The sequence below is a fragment of the Leptonotus elevatus genome, chromosome 10 (assembly GCF_054856555.1).
Source record: "Leptonotus elevatus isolate MCC_2025b chromosome 10, RoL_Lele_1.0, whole genome shotgun sequence".
NCBI classification, from domain to species: domain Eukaryota; kingdom Metazoa; phylum Chordata; class Actinopteri; order Syngnathiformes; family Syngnathidae; genus Leptonotus; species Leptonotus elevatus.
This window is the reverse complement of record NC_141248.1, coordinates 3,317,383-3,342,117: the sequence shown is the minus strand read 5'-3', so window position 1 is coordinate 3,342,117 and position 24,735 is coordinate 3,317,383. Positions and strand designations below refer to the sequence as shown.

Here is a 24,735-nt window from a genome sequence, read left to right as displayed (position 1 = left end):
CATGTGAATTTTCTATAGACAGCAAACTGAACCAATCAACATCAGTGACAGAGCTATGTGGTAGCTAGGGGTGGTCAGGAGTCAAGGCTGAATATCATTTTTTTAAGAATCTAGAAAAGTACATTTGATCATTTGTTGTTACAATGTCAATTATATGCACTATTTTTACAGCATAGCAAGCAAACAACCTTCAGTGTTTATCATACCACCAACAGTCATGGTTTCATGAAATAAAATGCAAACATCCAGAACCTTGAGCAACACAGTTGTAATCCATGCAGAAACAAACCTAAGTAAAAAGCAGCATTTAGAATTGTGAAGAATTAAGAGATGTGTCATTGTGCTTTTTAGATATGATTTGAATAATGGGCCGTTAATTGCAGTATGCAGAACGGAGCGGGCTCTGATAGGTGGGCCGGTATGAGTCCAAATGTCCGTTCAACCCTGAATACAAGATAGACATCACAGCAGTTGGCCAGTGTTTAACAACCTTTTGTGAGCCAAGGCAAGTATTTTATATTAAAAAAAAAGACTCACAGCATATTATCAAATAAAAATGACCCAAAAAATAACTACGGATTTAATGAAAATCTTGACAAAATTGTGGTGCCTTTCTATTTAATGGCATCAAATGAATTGTTTGAATTTACAGTAATTACTTACGATACGTATAATTCTGCCATCTTATGGAAGAAAATTCACTTGTTTCGTCTGCCACTACAAATCACAAGCATAGATAGGGGGTGTAAAAAGAAAACGGTTAGAGCCAGAAAATTGTGTTTTGATTTAAAAGATGTGAGTGCATCGAATCAAACCAAATCATCACTGAATTGTCTTTCAATGGAGATATATCTTAGAAGAAAATGGCACATTTACAGTACTGACGAGTTCATTATTAAAAATGACAAGAAAAAGGTAATTGCCTCTGTAACTGAGCCGTACCATATCGAGTCAAACCGAATTGATTCGTTCCACTTTCAAATCCAACCATCAGAAATCATATCAAATTGTCTGTTGTAGAGAGATGCACACCCCTAATAGTGAACAAAAATATACTTTGGGAACAATTAAAATACATTTAATGATCTCTCCCCATATAGTGGTCGCACCACAGATGAAACAATCTACGCTTCCACTAAATGGTAGAGTTCAGTTTGGGATACTTCAATTTGTTAAATAATGATCAAGGTTCAGTTTCCACTTGGCCAGAAAAGTGAATTGGGCAACATAATTGCAGCAGCACAGTCTTACCTTACTAATTACTTAAACAATAAAGAGGATCCCTGCTAAAATAGCACAGAGCTCAAAAAGTTATATCGTACAAAAGTATGTTAACATAAAAATGGTAACGGGTAAAAGTGTCATACTTTTGGTCAGATTAATTCTGAGCTACTTAACGATGGATGCACCAAAACAACATCTTAAGAAATGAACTAAAGTGACAGAAATGCCGTATCAAGAGACATCACCACCAAACAAGAGCACAGCAACTAGCACCTCAATGAAAAAGTTGTGATCATTTGATTTGGGACCCTTTACAATGGAAACACCAACAAATGTTCACTTCCAGATTGAAGTGAACCGAACTGACTTGGAAACGTGACTTATGAACACTACACAAGAAATAATTGGAAAACCACCTCAGTGTGCACTTCATGGCATTTGTATTATGCTGGGCCTACGTTCTTTTACAAGCTCATATGTTCCTCCTTCCATCGGAACAGCTTTACCGACACTTCCTGCCATGATATCGGAACATCATGCCTTGCAAAGAGCTGATAGCGCTATTGTGGAAGGCACTGAAATCCCCTGGCAATACACTCTCAAATCCAGAGCACAGGCCTGCAACAAAGAACCAGAATCTGTTTTTGCTCTTTCTGATGCTGCAAGAGACGACTCCAGAGCCTAAATTGAGAATAATGAGGCATTAAGTGTGGGGCTGAGTAGTGTCATAATGATAGGACTGAGGGACAATGCCTCAATAGTTTCTCAAGGAAAGAACGAGGCAAAGGACACACGAGGGAAGAGGAGACGATAAGAGACGACTGTTGGCTTATCTTGGTGAGTGGGGCAGGATTAAAGCATGGGCCTCTTTGGTGAATGTGCACACATCATCATCATACAATCACCCTTCGAGTGGCATCCAGGGGAGCGCTGAGAGGCGTTAAGGGGATTTGTTGCTCCTTGTCACACTCTTACTTGGTTGCAATACATTTACAGGATCATTTTCTTCCAAATGAGAAAGTGAGGAGGGATACTTTCACCAAGTTACCTGGCCCCGCCTCCACACCCCAAGCTGACTTCATCAAGCATTGATGTCATTCTTCAAAGGGCTTTCGCCCCTCTGGTGTCAGCCATGAAAGTGTCAAGTTCTTGCACTGGCCAACCTTGGGCTCGCGTGCAAGTGACAGGCAGAGATTCAGTCCAGACACTGAGGTCAAGTCCCCTGCTGTTATCGCTACACTCCGCAAAGACCGAGCACCCTTTGGATGTCCACTTGCTGTCTACAGTCTGTGAACGCTGGCTGAAAAGCAAGCGGCTATCCTCGTTGAGGGACATGCTGGACAGATGGTGTGGTCAGTGAAAAAAGTCACAAGAAAATCAAAGGCAGATATGCTGCAACAGAGCAGGCAATTGCCCTTTCTGAATTTCGACTTAGAAAACTTTTTGTATTCTCACGATGCAATTAAAATGACAACGTGCTGGAAATCCGTCGCATAAGGCACCTTACTTTTTGTTGCTGGCTGGTGGCTAGTAGGGGTCCTTTAGACGGCTCATATTGCTTTCTCTATACCTATATATTTTTTGTTTTGTTCTTGGGGAACCTCAACAGTCCTTCTTGCCTATCTAGAAACACTCCCGATCAAAGGGAAACATCAATCCAACCATCCGCTTTTTCTGGCCTGCTAATTGGATGGAAGTAGAACTGTTGCTAAAATATGTCAGTTGACGGCAGAAACAAAAGTACGGGCAGATATTATTTCAAAGCATTAACAGTGACTTCAAAAGTAAAGCAAACCAAAAAGAAGAAGTAAAGTAAAAAGACAGAAACTTGGATCAGTTGAACTGCATCTTCATGTGTCCTTTGATTGACTGGCGATCAGTCCAGGGAGTTTTCCGCCTTTTGCCCAAAGTCAGCCAGGAAGTATTCAGAATGTGGAAGGAAGCATCAGACAAAAAGCAAGTCAGAAATGTTCAAACAAACACTTCATTATTATTATTATTATTATTATTATTGTCTGTTCCTGCAGATCTGCACATTGGTTGTCTTTCTGCGTACACCATTTTTCACAAGTCATATTCCACACAACGACCTTTATTTTATTTCAATCCTATTTTTAAGGCGTTAAGAACACTTGAAATGTTGCAGTTGAGAGTGGTTCTTCAGGTCTATTATAACATTAAGATTATTTCTATTTTGAGAGGCTCCTGTTGCCTTTAATCCAACACAGGCAGGATTTGCTTTTGACTGATAAGAGCAGTTACGCAACGTTTTTCTGCGTTTTTGACAGTTTTGCAGTGGACAACATAAATAGTAACAGCACCGCCTGAGGTGTGGCTTAAATTGACATTGCATTACTGTATAGGAACAGACACCTTCCTTACACTGACTTTAATAGAATCCTACTGCACGCAAGCCCTATCGAGCTATAAAAATGCCATAAAATCATGTGTGATGCATCCCTGACTGAGATAAAGATGTTATAACAACATGATGACGGGATCCAATGTAAGAGAAGTGAGAGTCGTTTATGTCTAACATTGTCAATGAACACTGAATGAGTAGGGCTGCTCGATTATGACAAACATATTAATTATGATTATTTTGGTAATAAATGATCACATTAATTATCTAAAAATTAAAAAAAGGTGCAAATTCAATTATGATTTTCTTGTATAGATAAACACTGTGCATTGGAGTTTACTTGCTGTACACTTATCAATTGCCATAGAACTGTTGCACCAATTATTATAATAATGAATATATATATATATATATATATATATACATATGCACAGTACATATATATATATATTATTATTACAAAATAAACAATTTCAATTAAAAAAAAATTCTTTACGATTATAGCAATTTTGTAATTGTGGCGTATAATAATTGAAATTGTAATTGAATTTCGATTAGCTACACAGCACAATTTCCAAGAGAAAATAATTGATGCAGTTTGGATGATGGCTTAAATTTTGGTATTATATTCAAACGCACATTCACACCTAAGCACAATTTAGAGCAGGGGCGGGCAAACTCGGTCCTCGGGGGCCGAAGTCCTGCATGTTTTTGAGGTTTCCCCAAGTTGATTCCAATCAACAGGATCGTTATCAGGCTTATGCAGAGCTTGCAGATGAGCTGATCAGGTTTATATTATATTAATATTGGAATGTGGGAGGAAGCTGGACTACACGCAAGCATGGGGGAGGGGGGACATACAACCAACCTCAGAACTGTGAGACAAATATGCCAACCACTCAGTCATCGTGACACCTTGGCGTGTTTAATAAAAGCAGATTCAATTAGCAAGGGTGCTCCCTGGAAGCATGTGCAAGCGAATGGTGAAAGTCATTAATGGAGTCACACATTCCAATTAGGATCACTGGCAAAATCTCACATCCACAAAGTTGGCTGGAGAAGGAGAAAGGGAAAGAAAAAAGCGGATGAGACAAATGGAGGAGTGGATGAAGTCAAAGAAGGAGCAGGTTGATGTGTGGCAACGTCTCCGAACTTTTATGTGACTGCATGTGTCTTACTTTACGCGAATTGATCCCCATTAAGTCTTTCTAAAGGGCAGCGGTTTGTCAAAGTCTGACGCCACCTCTCGCTGGCTTGCTGACACCTCCTCAGCTGGTTAGGAGAGTGCGGAGGCGAGCTACTGAAGCACAGAGAACGTTAAACGATATGACGGAAAGGTTAAAAAAAACAACTCACGCGTGAACTCAGTTGCCCATCAGACGGATGCACTTAAATGTAAAAAATAAGCGATAATTACAATGTTGAGTTCCCTCCCTCCCTCCTCCAACAATTACGTTACCTATTGCTGTCAAATGGACCCCACAAACAGTCCAAGACTGGAAATCAATACTGCCGCATAGAGAAGCATGCCTTCCAAGATCCACTATGCAGCTGATTTCGCCAATCAAAGCGGCGCCGGTTACCACGGCAACCATAGTTCTAGGTCTTTCACAACACTTAGGCGAAGGCACATGGTTGAGAATGAAGCTTGGCAGGGACAACATTTTTAACCCTATAAAACCAAATGTAACATTATTATTATGTATGTAAATACAATACATTTTAGCCCCCTATTTCATGAGTATCAACCCCCCCCCCCCCCCCCCCCCCATTATAACCCTGACGTATATGATCTGACACATGCATTGCATGGATAATCCATTAGAGGGCAGTATCACCCAGCGAGCCTGCAAGATCGCCCCAATTGAGAAAGGAAAGACACCGATACTTATTAATTATTAAGTAGGATTAATAGTAGGAAATGTTCTTTCTGATTTTTGGAAAAATAATATGTTTGATATGTCTGTTTATTATTATATTTTTGACAGTCAGTCTTGTTTGGACTGTCAGCTAAAGTCATCTTCAACATCACGACTCTGAAACTGTAACAACAGTATGAGGCGATATCACTTTTCACTTACAAAGTAATTAAAAAATAAAAACACCTTATATGTACAGATTAAATGAATTACTTATTTACGAATTGACTAAACAATTAAACATTACCTCAACCATTACAGTAATGACATTAGGCTAACGCAATTAGCGAGTGCTAAGTTAAACGCTATTAACATAACCAAATAAACATCTTTTCAAATAATAATGCTACAGAAATTTGGATGAACAACAATACTAAGTTATTTATACCCACAAAGTTACCAAAGGCATGAGATATATGTGGATTGTGCAGGATTAGACGCTCACGTTTCTCTCACTGACATCGTGCTCCTCGATGAGGTCACTTCCTGTTGCGAATTATAGTGTTTTTTGTTAGTTTTGTTATTTTGCAATGAAATAAAGAGTTATGTAGTAACTATTTATAGACTTACTAACGTAATTTTAATCGACCTTAATTAAAAATATTTTAACTTTAAATCACTAACAGAACAGTTATAAATGTACAAATTTAAAGCATTAAAGCATCAAATATGACACAAATCAAAAATCATATGTGAAAGTCAATCCCCCCCCCAAAAAATTGTTTTTGTTTAAATGGACCAATAAATATAAATTTCTCTCATATATTTCATGGTTCAGGCTTTATAGGGTTAAAAAATCCTCGGAAGGGGGAAATATGATGACAAGCATGTGATGTGCATGAAGAGATCCTAAATGACTGGATGAAATAAAGCTAAGCTTCCCTGAGAAAGCAAACACCAGACCTGCATCAGGTCTGTGTTTATCTAATTTCACACCCCGACCACATTCAATAAGGACCAGTCGTCTATTTTCTTCTCACCCATTGTGCTTCCTTATCATATTTCTCCAAATCAGTCCATTTGATTAAAGACCACGTGTTTGTAATAAAAACCAAATGGCACACAGCAGTGGCCGAGCTTGTTTAATCGGAGGATGGCGGAACAGGAGAAGGCAATAACAGAGTGAATAGAAGCTGGTATTTGTAAAGAAATGTCAAGGAGAGAGAAGAGATATAAGAGTCACTGGCTGAAACTCAAATACGGCACCAGTTCAATATAGGCAATATGTGCTTGATGGCTGTTGGGTCAGAGCAGACAAATCCTTGGTGAAGAAGTGGCGCTTAGAGTAGGAGGTATTGACTGAGTCTCAAACACACATACACCCACACATGCGACGACCGAATGAAAAGATGGCACACGCCTGAATTCATCATCATCATGACATCATTGGACCACTGGACAATTGTGCTTTTTTTTTTGTAACATTTGATGGATTGTATTGATAAAAGCCCAAACTGTGATCAAAACAGCTGATCTATGTATTGATCATAGGGTCAAAATACTTCTCACTACTTCATTAACAGCTTTACACCACTGCAACTTACAATCAGTATTACAAACTGTGGACTTACAATAACCTAGTACAATATTAGGCCTATAATAAATGGGCAGCTAATATGATTCGATACAGTTCTATACAGATTCAAATTACACAAAAAATAATAAATATAAATATTGTTACTTGGGTGAGTATTAAAAGGAGGTATTATTGTGGGTATTAGAGCTACTGTGTATTTTCACGGGTGTCATGCCTGCCCGCGATAGGTACATTTCCACGAAGTAGAAATGCAGCCTGGATCCAAACATGCAGTCGATACTTAATAGTAGGGCTTGGTATCAATTTTAATTTCCTCACTCGATTAAATTTAGTTGTTTAATTCTTCCCGATTTGATTTGATTTACTACAATCCAATCCTATATCAATTAATTATGGCACATCAATTCTTCTTAAATGTCAAGGACATGATAAAAACTCCACAAATACTAAATTCCAAAGTAAATTTGAGGAGGTAGTAACTGCTCAAATGATTTAGTTTATTATTATTAATAAAAGTTATTCATGAATAATATTAAATAAATATGAATAAAAGTAACACATGTTAATCACTTAAGGGTTACACAAACATTGACATCAGTAAGGATGAGATTAAATATTTTATATAATTCAATTTCAATAATTATAAATTAAAAATATTCTGAATTGTCTTAAAAGTGCAATAAGTCAGGTCTTTCATAAATGTAAAAACTTTTTTTTTTAGATTCATGTGAACAGTAAATTTCAATAAAACAGTAAGATACAAAAAATTGGGCTTTTTAAAATTATATTTTCTTAAAAGGGATACTTGACTCATTGAACAATTTTCAGCGGTTCTGGGTTTGGTCAGTAAACTGAGCCATGATTGGTCGTTATCTACTTCCTCAGTACAGGTGATGTCATCTTCAGTCGACAGCAAATAGAAAAATGAGTAAATTAGTTTTTAAAGGTATTAAATGTACATGAAAAATGATGAAGTTATCACACTTTTTACTGCTGAAAATGGCCCAATGAGTCAAGTATCCCTTTAAGAATTTGTGGGAAAAAGATATATAAAATAATCGATTCATGGTTTTATGACTCGATATCAGCCTGGAAAAGGAAAATCAATTTGATATCGATTATTAGATTTTTTAAACCCAGCCCTTATTGGTGGAAGAATGTCAAAATTCAGCATACATTACAGCTACAGGTGTTAGCATACAGCATTAGCTTAGTGTCTCCACTTTGCCGTGGCACTCCTTACGCACACACACACGCGCGCACACACACACAGAGTGGAAGGGTTAAGTGTGCGAGTATCAGTGGTGCAGTGGGTTGTACTTCCGTGCGCTGACCTCGGGGGTTATCTGGAAGGTTCCTCCACACCTTGCTGTTAGCGCAAATCAACACAGTCACCATGGTAACAGCAGCAGAGACAATACGTGGCCTGCCTACCTTCGCGTGACCACATCAATGCACAGAGATTTACTATAGCGGAACAGCATGATTAACATAGAGACACACACCCACAAACACATTAATACATGCTCACTTCACTATTCATCTGTCCTCCACTTCATTTATACCTCATTTCCTTTGCTTCTCTTTCTTAATGAAATCACAAGCACGGCACACAATCAAGCCTCTGGGCCTTGTAAGACAGCTGCACACACACAAGCCCATTTCCAGTCGTTATTAGCATCCTGTGACCAGACAGCCATCATGCACACATTCACACACCACACAAACGACACACACAAGCTGTAGTCTCATCACCACCGGATCACCTGGATTTATTTCCGAGAAGGCAGGGGTGTGCCTGTGCAACTTGACAATAAATCAAGGCATCATACACTCCAGAGAGACAAATCAAGATAATACACACACACACAGAAAAAAACAAAAAAAACAGAAGGATGGTGAGTGAAGAAAAAAGAGAGGGAGGCTCTTCAGTGGTGACGGCTAAATAAATAAATAGATGGATGTCTAACAGAAAGCACAGAGGGAGGCAAAACTGGGATGGATTTGACATGCTCCTTCTTCTTCACTTCTGCTCTTCATGCTTTCTTGCTTGGGGCTCCTTATCCGTGATTGGTCAGTGAGCTCTGCAAGACAGAGGTGGAAGAACATGAGAACTGAGCGGCTTGTTTCAAAACTTTACATGAATGCAGTGCAGCAGAAGAACTCATCCAATCAAGTGCTAAAATGTGTTTCTGTAAAGAAGTCCTACAACAGGCTCGTTCAGACAAACTGGAAAAGAAATGCTTTTCAGTTGCTTACCAAATGGACCATAAGGCCGAGGGCTTCTGGCTATCTTAACTTGTTTATTTGAACGCTTCGTCCGCGGCTACACACTGATGTGACAGCCTACTCATGAAGAAGAGCGACCGTTGCAGACAGTGTAGAACAAGGTTGAAAATAGCCAACTGTGAAGTGTAGTTTAATTTCAAATTTAATTCGCATTTTGCATGTGTTAACTGTCAAAGACATGATCGGAAGAAATAATATATTGGTTGTTTATCCATCTGTCTTCTATATCTCATTAGGGTTACGGTGTCTCATTGTCTCGAGTGTTGGGATGCACAATAGATGATATGCAGAATACTGAACTATAACTCGAAGCACTCTTGGAAGAACTGTAGCTCATAGACGAGATTACATTTTTTAAATTCCCACAGAACCATTAGGAAAGGATGTAGCCATTCCCTTTTTCCTCTTCCTCAAAATGAATATTATTTTGCAACAATGACAGATACATCTTGTGGAGGTGCATTTCCAACTATAGGCACCCTGGCAACCAGAGTGCCGTCGTTCTTCTGCCCTGCCGTGCCGCGCAACCTTTCATACTGAGCAAATGCAGTGTGAAAATGGGGCTATAAAAAGTTTGTATTTGTTTACTTGGTTTGAACTACTGTTGCACAAAATTTATAGCCAAATAAAAAGTTAACATGTTGGAATGCTTTTATTGAAATTGATGAAATTACAACAATTGTTACAATTTGGATGTGCTCTCCTTTTTTCTTCTTACACCATGGCCAATATATGGGATCAGGACTCAGTATCAGCAGATACTCAAAATCAACGTCCCCTTTAATAAAGGTTTTATGATGATGGCAGTTTGATTCAGGAACAGAATACTTTTATTATTTGCTCTGGCACAAAATATTCCAACCTTAGACACGCCACTGTAGCTGGAAAAAAGAGATATGACCATTAAGAATTGTGCTAGTTGGTGCAGAGTAGTCTCTGCAGGGTGCAACTAGGCACCGCCTGTGTCAATACACATCCAAACACACAATCACAGGAGGAGACACAGGGTGACAATGTTAGTGAAGCATTAGCTTGTGGCTGCTGGGGAGGCAAGTTGGCATGCAAACTACCTCGAATGCTCTTCTGGCAAGCAGATATGCTGGCGGGCAGGTTAGTTGCTTACTTGCCAAGTACATCCGAGGGCATGGCAGCCCATGCCACTGAATTGGAAGATGAGCGGCAAATGTGACAAGGGGACTTAGCTTGACTGTTCCACTCACGTTCGGAAACATAAAAGGGGGACTGTGTTTGTTTGCTGGAAAAGACACCATTTGTGTGAAGGCAGTTCTATTTGAAGGTGTGCGCACGTGCGACTCGGTGTTGTCACCTGAATACTCGGCAATTTGATAGGATATTATGCCTCATGCATAGTGTATGAAGTCGTTGCAGGATTTAAAACTGACCCCAAGCACCTCCCACAGTACACACAGCTCAATATGACCACATTTGGCCCATTGCCATCCACACTTGGATAATTTAATGACAGGAGAAGCTTTTTATGCTCGACACCTCGGGCAGGGAGGGCAGCCAAATATTCCAGCTCTAGGTGTGCCCTAGATTTAAGACTACACTGCTCTGCTATGTACACACATTAACACACTTGAACAAAACTGTAAGAGGAATCATGAAAATAAAGTTCAGTTCAAACTAGGGATGTTCGATACCACTTATTTTCAGACTGACACAAGTACGAGTACTCAACTCTTGAGTAGCGAGCAATAGTATTTTTGATACATAAAATTTCCCCCCCAAACAATGACAATTTTAAAGAAAGACTTATATATCCCAATGTAGCATTTCCCCTTAAAATTGCAAGAAAAGAATGGAATTATTATTATTATTTTTTAATTCTTCTAATTTCTATTTCCTGATCGCAAAACAGCCACAAAAGGGCAGTCGATACTGGTATTGGCCGCAGTTGTGAGTCCCAAAACCTTGAAATAAGGCCAGCTATCAGCCCAGTACTGATACCTGGTATTGGTACGCACCCATCCCTAGTTTAAACTGTTTTAAGGTCATTTATGCATGTGAATACAGCAATCTGTTTCTAAAGACATAATCTATGTTTGAAGACAATTGTTGAAAATACTGAAAACCATGTTGGATGTAATTGTGGAGATTTTGTGTTAATTAAAGCAACTGAACGCAGAACATTCAATTTCAAATCACAACTGCCCCCTGTGGCTGAAAAATTAAAACTGCGCAGCCCCTTCTTCACGCACACAAAAAGTGCACATGATGTCACATCTGCAGACAGCAGAGGGTGGAAATTTGAATCCGAATCCAGTTTGAAAACTATTGTCTAGGTGTTAATCTACTAATTAGAAGATGTTTGAGTCATAAATTGCCAAATAAAAAGGCTATTGTAAAGATATTTTTGGCCAAATTGTTACAGAGAGCAGCTTTTAGTATTAACTCATTCAAACCCAAAAAGGTATAAATACGTTTTTTTAATACTTTCCCAAAAACACATTTTACGGGTTTTTTATGCTAGAGCATACAGAAAGCTTTGATGCAGCTTCTCACCTTAAGAGGTCGTTTAAAACAATGGTAGTTGTTACAAAAAACGACCAGCAGGTGGCAGCAGAGTATAAGAGATCAGCCAGGGCCACGTTGCAACAAGCTACTTTTGCCAGTGTTTTCAACAGATTTGTGAATAATGCTGAAACTTATCTATATTCTAATGCTAATTGCTGCAAAACAGAAACAGATACAAATATACTTTTTTCCTGATGAAAGAAGAGACTGTAATCTTTATTTTGGTAGGTTCCATGTTTTTATAGCAATAGAACACAATATTCTGCGGGTCTTGCAAAATCAGTCAAAATCCAGTAAAACAGCTGGGAGCGAAGGGGGTTGCTTCAGTGAAAATGGGTGGGAGTGAACGAGTTAATTGTGGAGCATTAAAATATTTTCACCATTTCAGTTTCCCAGTTTTTGGGGTGTGGCTAAAATGGTGCCAAGTGACACACTGGCTCGTGCATGAGTCCAGTGTTTCCGGTTTTTTTCCCCCTGGTTTTCAACGCATAAAATGACCATTTTGAAATTCAGCCACAACATTTCCTGTTGGCAGGGCCAGTAGGAGAATGCATAACGCTACAGTATTGTTGAAGATGTATGGCAGAGAGTTCAAGGTGTTAACTCGGCCCTCTGGTTTTCCCAGAGCTTCATCTGATTGAGCATCTGGGAAATGCTGGAGATTTTTTTTTTTGTAACAAATACAGGGCAGGTTTGGTGGCATAAGCAGGCTGTGCAACATATTAGGTCGAGTAAAAGCCCACTGTTGTGCATTATTAGAGAATAGTTGAGTACAGCAAAGGCTCTCAATTGTTCTCACACAACATCCTATTGACAAAAAGTCTTAGCCCAAACTAAGCAAATTTATTGTTGCTGCATTAAACACATATCTGGTAGAAACAGGACAACAGTGAACATAAACATTTTACGCATGTCAGTGAAAATAATCTTTTGATAAGTATTGAACAATTCCAACATTGGATGCATGCTCACGATCTCTTAGTATCTGTCACCACCCAGCAAAAATGGGCTCGCTGTTCACATTTATTCTAATAAATGTCTACAATATTTCTAAAAAACAAACATCTAAAAAGCCCCAGGGAATATTACTCTGTAGAAAAGTTTAGGCTCCTAAACTTCCCATTCACAGCATGACGTGAATCAAGGAATATCATCAATTTAAGATTTAGACAAAAAAGTTGAACATAAAACTTCACTTTGATATCACTCCGTGAGATGAAAAAGTTTGTTGATGTGAGATGTAAACAGAAGACCTTTTTTTTCCTCCGCCCCCACACACAAAATACACACAGCAAAGAAGCATTTCTTCTCCCTGCTAGTTTCCATCCAATTAGTGAGCAGCGTGAGGTGTCGGAGAATTGTTACATTGGTTGACTGGAAATCTAAAACGGCAGCCATGTCAAAGCAACAGGATTCACGCGCAGGCTGTGTTCACACTTTCAAAGTCATCAGTTAATAAGCAACCGCACCTGAACACACATCTGGCAATATATGAAGCGACATTAACACTGATGCACATGATGAAAAAAATAAATACAAAATAAAAACACTCAGTGAAAAACAAAAATAATAGACAACTAGAAAATCAATAACTGTCTTCTCTGCTCAGTGCAAACAGCACTCAGCTTGCCTTTCTCTTGGGAGGCCAGGAGACAGTTGCCAGGCAAACACTGTCAATCAGACACTATCGTGGAGCTATGGTTGCTTTTTTTTTTATTTTTTTTAACAAAACACACACAAGGTCTCTGATTAGACTCCCGGTTAGGCCATCGAGTGAGACAGTTCGTTAGCCTTTAGATGTACGGGACCAACAGCTCTTCAATCATCTTGGATGTTTTTGGTTTTACTGACTGACTTAACTACTTTTGCTCTTCATTTATTCAAATAGCTGGCAAAACGGTCATAATGTAATTAAACGAGAAGCTGTTAAATATTGAATATGAAAAACATTTTGTTGATCAGATCTGTTTTTATTTTTTAATTAACAACGTTAAGATGTGTTTCTGTAATTTTCCATTGTTTTTTTTCTCTCTTGAAATTGACTGCACCCATGCATCTATTTTCTATAATACCTGTCCTAATTATTGTTCTAAGTGAGCTGGAGCCTATCCCAGCTGACTTCGAGCCAGAGGCAGGCTACACCCAGTACTTGTCACCAATCAATCACGGAAAACATACCAGTGGGCACTTTAGAATGTTCAGTCAACCTAAGAAGCATGTTTTGGGGATGTGGGAGGAAACCAGAGTACCGGTACCTGAACCCCCCCACCCCCACCCCCCCCCCACCCCCCCACTAGAACAGTGAAGACAGACATGCAAACTACTATTCCACATTGCTGTCCAGACTTAAATTGATCTATTCATTGTTTTGTTATGGTGAATTTTAGAATGAACATGCTAACATTCATTAGAGGGTACCTTATACGGAGGACTAAAACTGCCAAAATTAAAAATAAATAAATGACTAAAAGTGAAAATAAAAACAGATATAAAAAATATATATACTTTAAGTGACAGTGTGTAGAATTGAATGCCATCTAGTGGTGAACTAATAGAATGCAACAAACCTATAGGCATAAACATTGTGTGTTTTAGCTCTAGTGCATTTTTCTTGGGTAGTTTTTGATCTGGACGTTTCTTTTGCATCGTGACTGGAATTCCCTTAGTTGAGGTTTTCCAAATAAGGGGCGGTCGTTAATCGAGCGTAAAAAAAAAGAGAGTGCTATTAGCGTGTTAAATTTTGACACCCATTATATATATATATATATATATATACTGTTTGCTTTTTCTTTAACCAATATTTCTCCCTTAGATCACATCACCACTCTTGAAAGTGCTTACTTGCCAGAACTAATTACCTCATGGATTTTCATTTTTTCCAAAAAAACAAACAAAAATGTTAAGCCATATGCAAGCATGCTTGGGCAACTACTATGTTAATGATAGTGAACATGATAATCAATAATTCGATCTGCCGGTATGAGTAAATGAACAACTTCACCCGCTGAGTCACAATTCTCCAATAAAGTGTGTCTGGCATAAAATGAAAAAAAGCACATTGCAGCTGAAACAAGCAGGGGGAAATTGATCATGCGATACATGGAAGTGGAGAGCGGCGGCAAAGGCGAGAGGTTTCGCTGGCTATATGATATAGCTTTCAGCCAATGTTGTGGAGGATGGGGGTGTGTGTGGAGGAGAAAAGAGCTAATCTTGATGTGGTCTGTGCCTTCACAGCATGGTCGCCTTGGTGATGATGGATGACAGAGAGGTGGGATGGAATGCAGAGAGATAGAAACGCAAATATTGATATTCACACATGCTTGCCTATGTCAATTTTTTACTTCCAAGTGTGTCTCCAAGCACAGTAATGTATCAGGAAATTCAATAAATAACACTCACAACAGTGGAAACGTTTACAGTTGATGCTAATGTTTGTACTGGTGTTGCCATGATGCCAACATTTTGATTTTGATACTGTACCTTCACAATACTGAAACAATACCGCAGCAAAAGCTTACATATTAGTACAAAGCAGCGTATAGTGGATTATAAGTAAACAGCGATACTATTTCAAATTATTTTTATTTTTATTATTTTTAAATAAAAATTATACTAATTAAAATACTTTTAATAAAATAAAAATACATGTTGAGAATTTGTAAACACTTTTGAAGAATTGAACTCAAAACAAAATACTTTTAAATACTAGTGAAGATTTTACTGTACAGTAGGTCATAGACCACCCAAAAATGTGTTACTCTTACATGTCTTAAAATTCTTCCTTTTCTTCCCCACACCTTGCTTTTAAATGTCTTATTTTATTTTATTTATTTATTTAGTTTTTTAATAGCAATTTGTGTATGAAATGCGCTACACAAACAAAGCTGTCTTGCTTTAACTTATTGTCATCATTAGGGTTGGGCGAGTACCAATACCAGGTATCGATATCAGGCCGATACAGCCTTATTTTAAGGAATTGGGTACTTGTGGAAGCTGCCGATACCAGACACCAATACTTAAGGCAAAAATACTGACAATGAGTGAGTCCTCGGCAGTAGTTGGCTGTACTGCAGCAGTTTGACACATCAGCGTCAGAAAGAGCGGACTTTTGCTCAAAAAAATTTCTCACTGTGTTCAATGAAATTTCAAACATACTATAGGTATCGGTACTCTGCATGGTTGAGTACTCAAAGGGTGAATAGTCGTACTGGTAACAGTCTGAAGAACACCCCAAGTCATCTTGATCATGTATAACCAAATGTCCAATATGCAAATATGTTTAATATGCAAAAAATACATAAAAGCACAAGAGGATTTTTTTCTCCCTCTATTTACCATTTGACTTACAATGTAAGCATTGGAATAAAAAATATTTTGTGTATAACACACTGAGTTGTGTTATTGAGTCTGGTTTGCGCATGCTATTTTATGCTTGTGTGGCTTCGCATTAAAGGCCATTTATTGCAAACGACTGCTTCTTTCTTGTCAGAGCGCACGTAAACTAATTGCAGAAAAGACTGCTTGCTATGATGTGGTCAAATACTTTTTTGTGTGCCTATTTTCTTAATCTACTACGGTCTGTGCTTTTTTTTTAGCATCCAATGTTAAAACAAGCACTACACTGTTCCTCTGAATATGACAGCAACACTCAACTTTCATAAAGCATTTAAGGGTTTCTCTGTCCTTTAAAAAACTTTTTTTTATTACAATTTGTATGATTAAATTGGTTCTACCAACTATAACACCTACTACAGTGTGACATATATATATACGTATCACATATACAGAATTATCATAGCTAAATTGCTGTCAAGTAAACACGGCCTTAATGACGACAAGATAGAAATATATTCAGTAGTATCTAATTGATGTACAGTATATGTGTAGGCTTTTGTATTCCTTTTAGACTTATCATCATATATTAATGTAGAAATTCACTCGTTCCACTCACTTGTTGCAGCAATATATTCCGTAATCACTGTAAAACCAGAGTGGCACTTAATCGAGCATCTCTGAGGCCAGTGCACACGCACACACCAGGGTGGACAAATGCTTCCTCCAGGAGACTGATGGGTTTAAGTGGGTTAAGTGTGGAATAAAAAGGCAAGTGTCTCTCAGATGCTGTGGGCCCCTGTGGTTGATTTTAAAAAGGCGCAGCAATAGCATTTGCATCCCGCAAATGGTTGGCAGTGAGTGTTGTGGAGGAGGGTGATGACACTTGCAGTAAGTGGTGGTCTGAGAAACATTTGTTCTTCAATGTGACTTTGACAATGGGGGCTTTTGTTAGATGTTGAAAGAGAATAGATGAGGATAGGAAAATACTTTAAACTAATTTACAAAGACTTTGCAGAAACATAAGTTTGATGGTTTCATATTTAACTGTAAATGAACAACAATGACCTCTATAAATGTGATATTTGTGTTGCATTTATTAACTCATTCACTGCCATTGACGGCTATATATATACTATTTCTATTAGTTTAACATTTTTTTCCACTTTTGTTAACAAGAGTATGAAAACCGATTTAATTTTTATTTTTAGAAATACAGATATAAAATGTGTGATTAATCGTGAGTTAACTATTGAAGTCATGCGATTAATTACAATTACAATTTTTAATCACCTAACAACCCTATTACAAAGTCATAACCTGATTCAAATAACATGTTTTGTTTGACTTAAAGATTACAAAAAATTCGGGGCATCAGGCGGTTAGATGTTTTTAATCGTAATTAATCGCATGACTTCACTAGTTAACTCACAATTAATCTAAATTTTATATCCGTTCTAAATGTACAATAAAAAAAACTGGTTTTCATACTCTTGTTAACAAAAGTAGACAAATGGTAAACTAATAGAAACAGTTCTAATATATTTTTGATGTCTATAACCGTCAATGGCAGTGAATGAGTTAAAAGGGAAGTCAACCCAAACATTTTCCTAGCAATAATATGTTCTGAGCACCCACACTAGTTTGTGCAGCAAAATCCACCCGTTTTCATCCATCTCAGGAGGTGGCCATTTTGTCACTCGCTGTCGACTGAAAATGATGTACTGCACCTTTTATTGTGGGCAGTGTAAGGCTCACCTACAGTATGCACTAATCATGGTGTCTAATCATCATCTAGATGTCATGTGCTATGGCACACTTGTGAGGTGAGATGGATTATCTTGGCAAAGGAGAAGTGCTCACTTATCACAGATTTAGACTGGTTTGTGAACAATATTTGAGAGAAATGGTGATATTGTGTATGTGGAATAAATTTTTGATCTTTGAATTCATCTCATAAAAAAATGGGAGCAAAAACAAAAGTGGTGCGTTCATATTTTTGTTGAGTATAACTTCAATAAGGTACTTTTGTGTTCTTTGCTTCAGCTGTTCTGTTTTTAAATGCTTTTAGGTGTTGAGCTTTTGTTTATATGGAGCACATATTGAGGTACCTTGTGCCTTGCCTTGCCTAGTGAGCTGACATTCACCCCACATCATTAAGCGCACCACACACATACCTAAGGTCCCATATGCATGACAATGACTCAACCTGGGACAGACACTGACAGGAGAGGCATGGATGGGGGCGACCAGGTTTAAGACCTGCATATGTGTGCGTGCACTTATACATTAATCATAAAACATAAAATAACTTTTGAATGACATACAGTTTTATAAAAGCTTGGCTGCTGTAGATAGTGAATTGGGAGACAGAAAAAGTGAGATAGATAAACTAATGTGATGCTCAGATCAGACACTGGCATAAAATAGCAGATAGCAGAATGCTGGTTGCGCTGGCAGATTCTGCCAAGTGACTGACATAAAGGAACTGATTCATCCATCATAATATATAATGTACACAGCCTACTTCAGCCAACTCTTTGAGTTGTGCCCAACAATTGTTTCAATTTGGAATTCGAAACAATGTAAAATAGGTCACACCAGTTTAAACAATTGGTGTGTTTTGTAATGGTGATTGCTAGTTTGTGTATAGTGCATAATTTTTTGTTTTAATAAGTCTTCTTATAGCTGCATGTAAATTTATATTGTTAAAATCGTATTTAAAACATTGCTCTCAGTTTTTCATACCAAAAATATCAAGAAAACGGCCACTTTCAGGTTCCCCTATTAATTATTACTTGACACATAATTAAATTTTCCTTTTCATAGTAAAAGAGTGAAGTAGCTAGGAAGAACCTGGCTGCTTTAGAAAATCCTTCAAAGCAAACACAAGAACAGTCTAAACTGTCAGGAGGCTGTGGCAAAGCAATAAGCTTTCGTGTCGACTTAATATTCTAATCACAGCTGAGAAAAAAAGTATCATTTATATATACGGTATATTATATAATCTTTTAAATAACATCCCAAGTATTTTCTTTGCAGTCTGTCTATTTAATGTCACAGGATTAAAAAACACTGAATTTCCACAAAGGTAATAATAACCCTGCCATTGAGTTGTGGAAACAGAATCAACAGCAATGCACTATTTGGTACTTGGCTATCAACTCAATAGTCATTGTAAAGCAATAATAAGTTCCATTAATCAAATATTTAGTCACAAAAGACAAAACTAAATGTATTTTTTTTATTAAAGCCAACAGCAATTTGCCATTATATTCATTAATGGCACAGTGTGCTAATACTTCCTAATCAAGTCAGAGGATCTGCACTCTTCATCACATGCAGCTGAGCTTTAGTGCTCCATCTTGACCCCACCTGCAGCAATACTGAAACTTTTATACATTTGTAAGTTTTGTTTAAGTGTCAAGCAGCTGGCTCAGTAAAATCTATTAATAGAAAAGCAGTATGGACAGATTTGTGCACATTTTTCTATCAATCTATTCATCTAATCAATCTGCATATCTATAGATACATACTGTATGCATGCATGCAGGGGCAGGGCTAGCACCTGCCATGTTAAGCAAACCTTGCAAAGACATGACAGAGGTCCATAGCCGGCAGTGCGGAGCAGAACTAATGCACTGGCTAATGTGACAAAGTGTGAATTGACAGGCAGTGGAAGAGGTCTTAATAAGGCTAGATGGATGAGTGGAGGATGGGAAGCGGGGGGAAAAAATATATCAACAGTGACAGCAGCAGGAATGGCATGTAGAATGGACATGAGGGAAAGAGGATTAGTCATATTGCAAGGTTGTAATTTAACAAAGCCATGAAATCGTGAACATTTGACATCTCTTCAGCTATATAGTAAATCTAACATTTAAGTGCCTTTTTAAGTTTAAGCCTACGATAAGAGCGCTCTTCAGAAGTTTAAAGGTCAACTTGAAAATCCCAATGTTCAAAAGATAAGCACGAGTCGGTCTTCAAAACAGCGATATCATCTCATAGATGATCCTCATACAGAAAGGTTGAAAAGTTGGCATTTCTGTTTCTGACCTTTCTGTCCTTTGGAATTTTAAGGAAACTTAAATGATATACCATCTTTGTCATGTCTATATAATAATACCATAAAGCATAACCATTAAAAAATGTCCTGATACAAGTCAATTACATGGCTGCTAACTATTGTAAGGCTTCAGTACTAATTAGAGATATCCCGATCAGGATTGTTTGGCTTCTGATCCGATTTATTAAAGATGTGCTCTATAACGATCCAATATGGATTCTTTTTTTTTCTACTTTAACCCTAAAGAGTGGAAGGAATCATACACGGATTAAAATATTGTTGTATAACAATTTCAGTGCAATACGGGGCTGTGGGCCACCCCAAAATTTGGAAAAAAACTTAACTATTTCTAAGTTTATCAAATTCACCAGAAAATATAAACAATATATAATTGTTTACTTGATTGATTGTAGCATGTTTAATAAATTTAAATTGAATACTTCAAAGTGGCACTTGCATCCTTCCATTTTTTTGTATGCAGCCCTCATACAAAAAAAGTTTGGACACCCCTGATGTAGACGCCTCAAAGACACCTGGTAATTGGATCGGTCTGATCACGATACTCACAAAAGAGCCGGATCATAAGTCGATACCAAAAAGGAATATTGGATCGGGACATCCCTAGAACAAATTGACTTGAAGGTAGAGAGAGGACTTTAAATTCTTGGATATAGGACATATTTATGTGCAAATTCATTCAGCGAGTTGTGAAATTGTAATTTGGTTCAGTATACAATACTTACTTCTTGTCTTAAAATCACTGTAAACTAAAATTATAGATTTGTTTCTAAATGCGTGTTCAAAACATGTGCAAAGGCTGAGAACTAGTATGTAGATTTACTTAATTGAAGTTAATGTGTTGCATCACTCCTTTGTTTAATTCATTGGCGTACAGTATCAAGAGAGATCATGCTGCACACTAAACCCAAAAGAACTGTAATGCTTGATGAAAAAGTAGCTAGAGACAAATTCTGCCCTTTATCAAGTCTCAATCTGAATAAACCCCAGCACGCCTCCCCCCCAAAAATAGCTGTATTTGTAAACATACATAGAAAGCTTTATCACAAAGAACACAATTCAAGTGGCAAAAGGGTTCTTTGAAGCACTTTGAAAAGACAGATGGCTTTTATTGCGAGTGTTTGCCACGATTTTGTGGACTATTTAAACAGCAAAATTCCCCAACTACTATTGCTTTGTTCCTTTTATCTCACTCCATATCATTGGGTTTTGTCATTGTTATTGTTTGTGTGATGGAAAAATTGGTTTGAAATAAGCACTTTGGAGATAAGCTGTGGGTATGAAGACTAATAGTGAAAGTGTCAAGAATGGAGCCGAATGCATCGCTCAAGGTTTGAATGGACAAAATTGATTTCAATAGACTAATAAGGGTGTAATCTTTCCATCAAAAAAAGCCCAAACACAATTGGCGGCTGGAGTTAAAAACTGTCAAATGAGCAATTCCTCTCTCTTGGACATCAACAGATTTTCAACAGATTTGCTGCAAATATTGAATGGTCTCAAAAGTCTTTTCCTCCTGTGTTCTTGAAAGTGAAGTCCATCTTGTTCATCAATTAATGTTCCACAAATGCAATATTCAAGTTTAGCCTAATGAGGCTGCACACTAGTGTTTAATCTCATCAACGAAAACTAAAAAATATTTTCGTCAACACACATTTTTCACCGGACGAAAATTAGACTAGACTAAAACCCTCATTAATCAACAAATAAGTGGGACTAAATGAGTATTTATTTTCATCGACGAATGAAGATAAGACAAAAATGTTTTTCAATTAATAAAAACTGGACTAAACATTTTAGTTCATGAACGAAATCCTGTCTCTGCTAATCTGACACAGTGACACACACCCTTTCAGATCTGCAGCTAGCGAGTGCAACATGCAAAAACACATGGGACAGACAGGAGGTGGATTCACGGTGAAAGTTTTTTAAAAAGTACCGGTAAATTAACATTAATCCAATGGCTTTGACGTTCCAATAATAATGTTAATCCGACCGCTAACTAATGCTGGCTAATTTACTAGCTCGTAGCATGGAGCCATAGTAGCCACTGTAATTGTGTCTGAAGTTGTTTTGAAAATTTTATGTGAAATAGTTTTAGATCTGAAATGTTCAACATTATCTGCTGACAAAAAAATATGCAGGGGTAAAATGATTCTCCTGACTAAAACATTGACAGCTTTTGTTGACTAAAACTAGATAAATAAAATTGTTTTCTTGGTTTAAAATAAAGACTAAAATGCTAATTTATAGTCGACTAAAAGTTGACTGAATAAAAATGGGATGAGATTGACTAAATTTGATTAACTCTTTGACTGCCAGACGTTTTCAGAAAAGGGATGCCGTCAGTGCCAGCCGATTTAAGCATTTTGACTGATCTTTCAAGGTCCACAGAAAATGTTCTGTTTGGATTATGGAAACACACATACTACCAAATGAAAGATTGGACTTTCATCTTTGATCAGAAAAAAAAAGTTTGTTTCTACCTTATTCCGTTCTTTAGTAATCAACAATAGAAAATGGTTAGTTTCACCCGATTTCGCTTGTTTTGGACTCAAATACGGAGAAATCAAGCTTTTAGTGAAACGATATTATTTCATGCATTCTAGTGAATTTTACACTTCTTTTTGTCCATGAATGATGCCACAAACACCTAAATAGTGCTTTACTTCTATAAAACACTACCACCAAGAATGAAAAAGTGTTTTTTGATAGCAAAATACGTTTATTTACATTCAACAGTGTAACAATTTGACAACAATTTGGCAAACTATTTACAAATGTGTGCAACTGTGGTGCTATTTACAAATATGTGGATGTTTCAACGACAGTTTTTCTTTTTGTTTTTTCTCCCCTGCGTGCAAGGAGACGCAACAGCATTTGCACAACAGATTGCCTCTTCGCGTGCAAAAGCTCCACTTTCTTGCAGGCCGTTTTTTCCGGGGAATAGCAAGTATATACTGCAGTGTGTGTTGCCATCAAGCCTAATATCAGGATCATGCTACGGTTACGTTACGGTGGTGTTACGTCTGGCTTTCTCATGTCCTTCAGTTGCTATACCGGGTGGTAAAAGATGTTCTGATCCATTTTATCCACTCCATTCATGGTGGCATCGTAGTCCAGAAACAGTGTCTTCTCCGTGATCAGACTGTACCCGCTCCTCCGATGAATATGCATTGGACTCGGGGTACTCTTCATTGTCCGACAAAATGTCCGCATGTGCAGCTCCGGCGTTAGCAGAGCTAGCCGGTGATGCTTTATGACGTGAGAATAAAGGCCGCGTCCAACTGTGGCGTCCAACTGTGGCGTCAACCTCGGGATTCACCATCATCATCCATGTGCACGATGCTTTTCGACAACTCTCCATCGCCCGATCGAATGTCCGATTGTGTAGAAGTACCCGGTCGGTTATTGTGCGCGTTTTCCGGCCTTAGCAGCGCTAGCCGCGCTTAGCCGGTGAGGCTTACTACGTGATCATAACGGTCGCGTCAAGGCTTCCAACTTTGGCGTCAAGCTCGGAGTCATCATCATCGTCGACATCAATGCGCTTTTTAGTATTGATCGATGCTTTCCGAAGCGTGAGCTGCTTGCAACCGGTTGCCATTGTGGCTTCATCAGCCATTGTCCCCTCAACACTCTAGCTCCGCCTCACGTCTTCTACTGACGCCCACGGTGGGCGGCCCATCCAACCTTGTGCAAAGAAAGTCATCGCTGCCATCTAGGGGCCAAAACGAGTCATTATACTAACCAGATCTGCCTGATACTTTCAGCACAGCTGCCCAAGGCTTTCCTCCACCCGTTTCCAAAAAAACCCCAAAAAAACATAGTGAACGTCTTTTAACTCTTTGACTGCCATAAACGTTATAAAACGTTTAGCATAAACCTAGGGAAGGGCGCCGAGGACGTTAAAAGACGTCCCCTATGTTTTTTTTTTTTTTTTTCAAAAACGGGTGCAGGAAAGCCTTGGGCAGCTGTGCTGAAAGTATCAGGCAGATATGATTAGTCAAAGACTCGTTTTGGCCCCTAGAGGGCAGCGATGACTCTCTTTGCACAAGGTTGGATGGGCCGCCCACCGTGGGCGTCAGTAGAAGACGTGAGGCGGAGCTAGAGTGTTGAGGAGACAATGGCTGATCCAAGCCACAATGGCTTGACCAAGCAACCGGTTACAAGCAGCTCACGCTTGAGCATTTTTTTCAAAGACGGAAAGCATCAATCAATACTAAAAAGCGCATTGATGTCGACGATGATGACTCCGAGCTCTACGCCAAAGTTGGAAGCTTTGGCGCGACTGTTACTATCACGTAGTAAGCCTCACCGGCTAAGCGCGGCTAGCGCGGCTAGCGCTGCTAAGGCCGGAAAACGCGCACAATAGCCGGCCGGGTACTTCTGCACAAGCGGACATTCGATCGGGCGATGGAGAGTTGGCATCGACCAATGCAGATTGATGATG

At 38.3% G+C, this 24,735-nt stretch overlaps 1 protein-coding gene across 4 annotated transcripts in view; it reads right to left on the bottom strand.

Annotated features, from left to right (window-relative positions):
- Nucleotides 1-8,783: 8,783 nt before the first annotated feature.
- Nucleotides 8,784-24,735, bottom strand: part of chchd6b (coiled-coil-helix-coiled-coil-helix domain containing 6b) — a 63,640-nt gene continuing 47,688 nt past the window's right edge. For all 4 annotated transcript variants that reach the window (XM_086088022.1, XM_086088023.1, XM_086088026.1 and 1 more), the window contains one exon: nt 8,784-9,126. In XM_086088022.1, the coding sequence (XP_085944148.1) occupies nt 9,103-9,126 (24 nt within the window). In that variant the 3' untranslated portion in view covers nt 8,784-9,102. The remainder of the gene's footprint in view (nt 9,127-24,735) is intronic.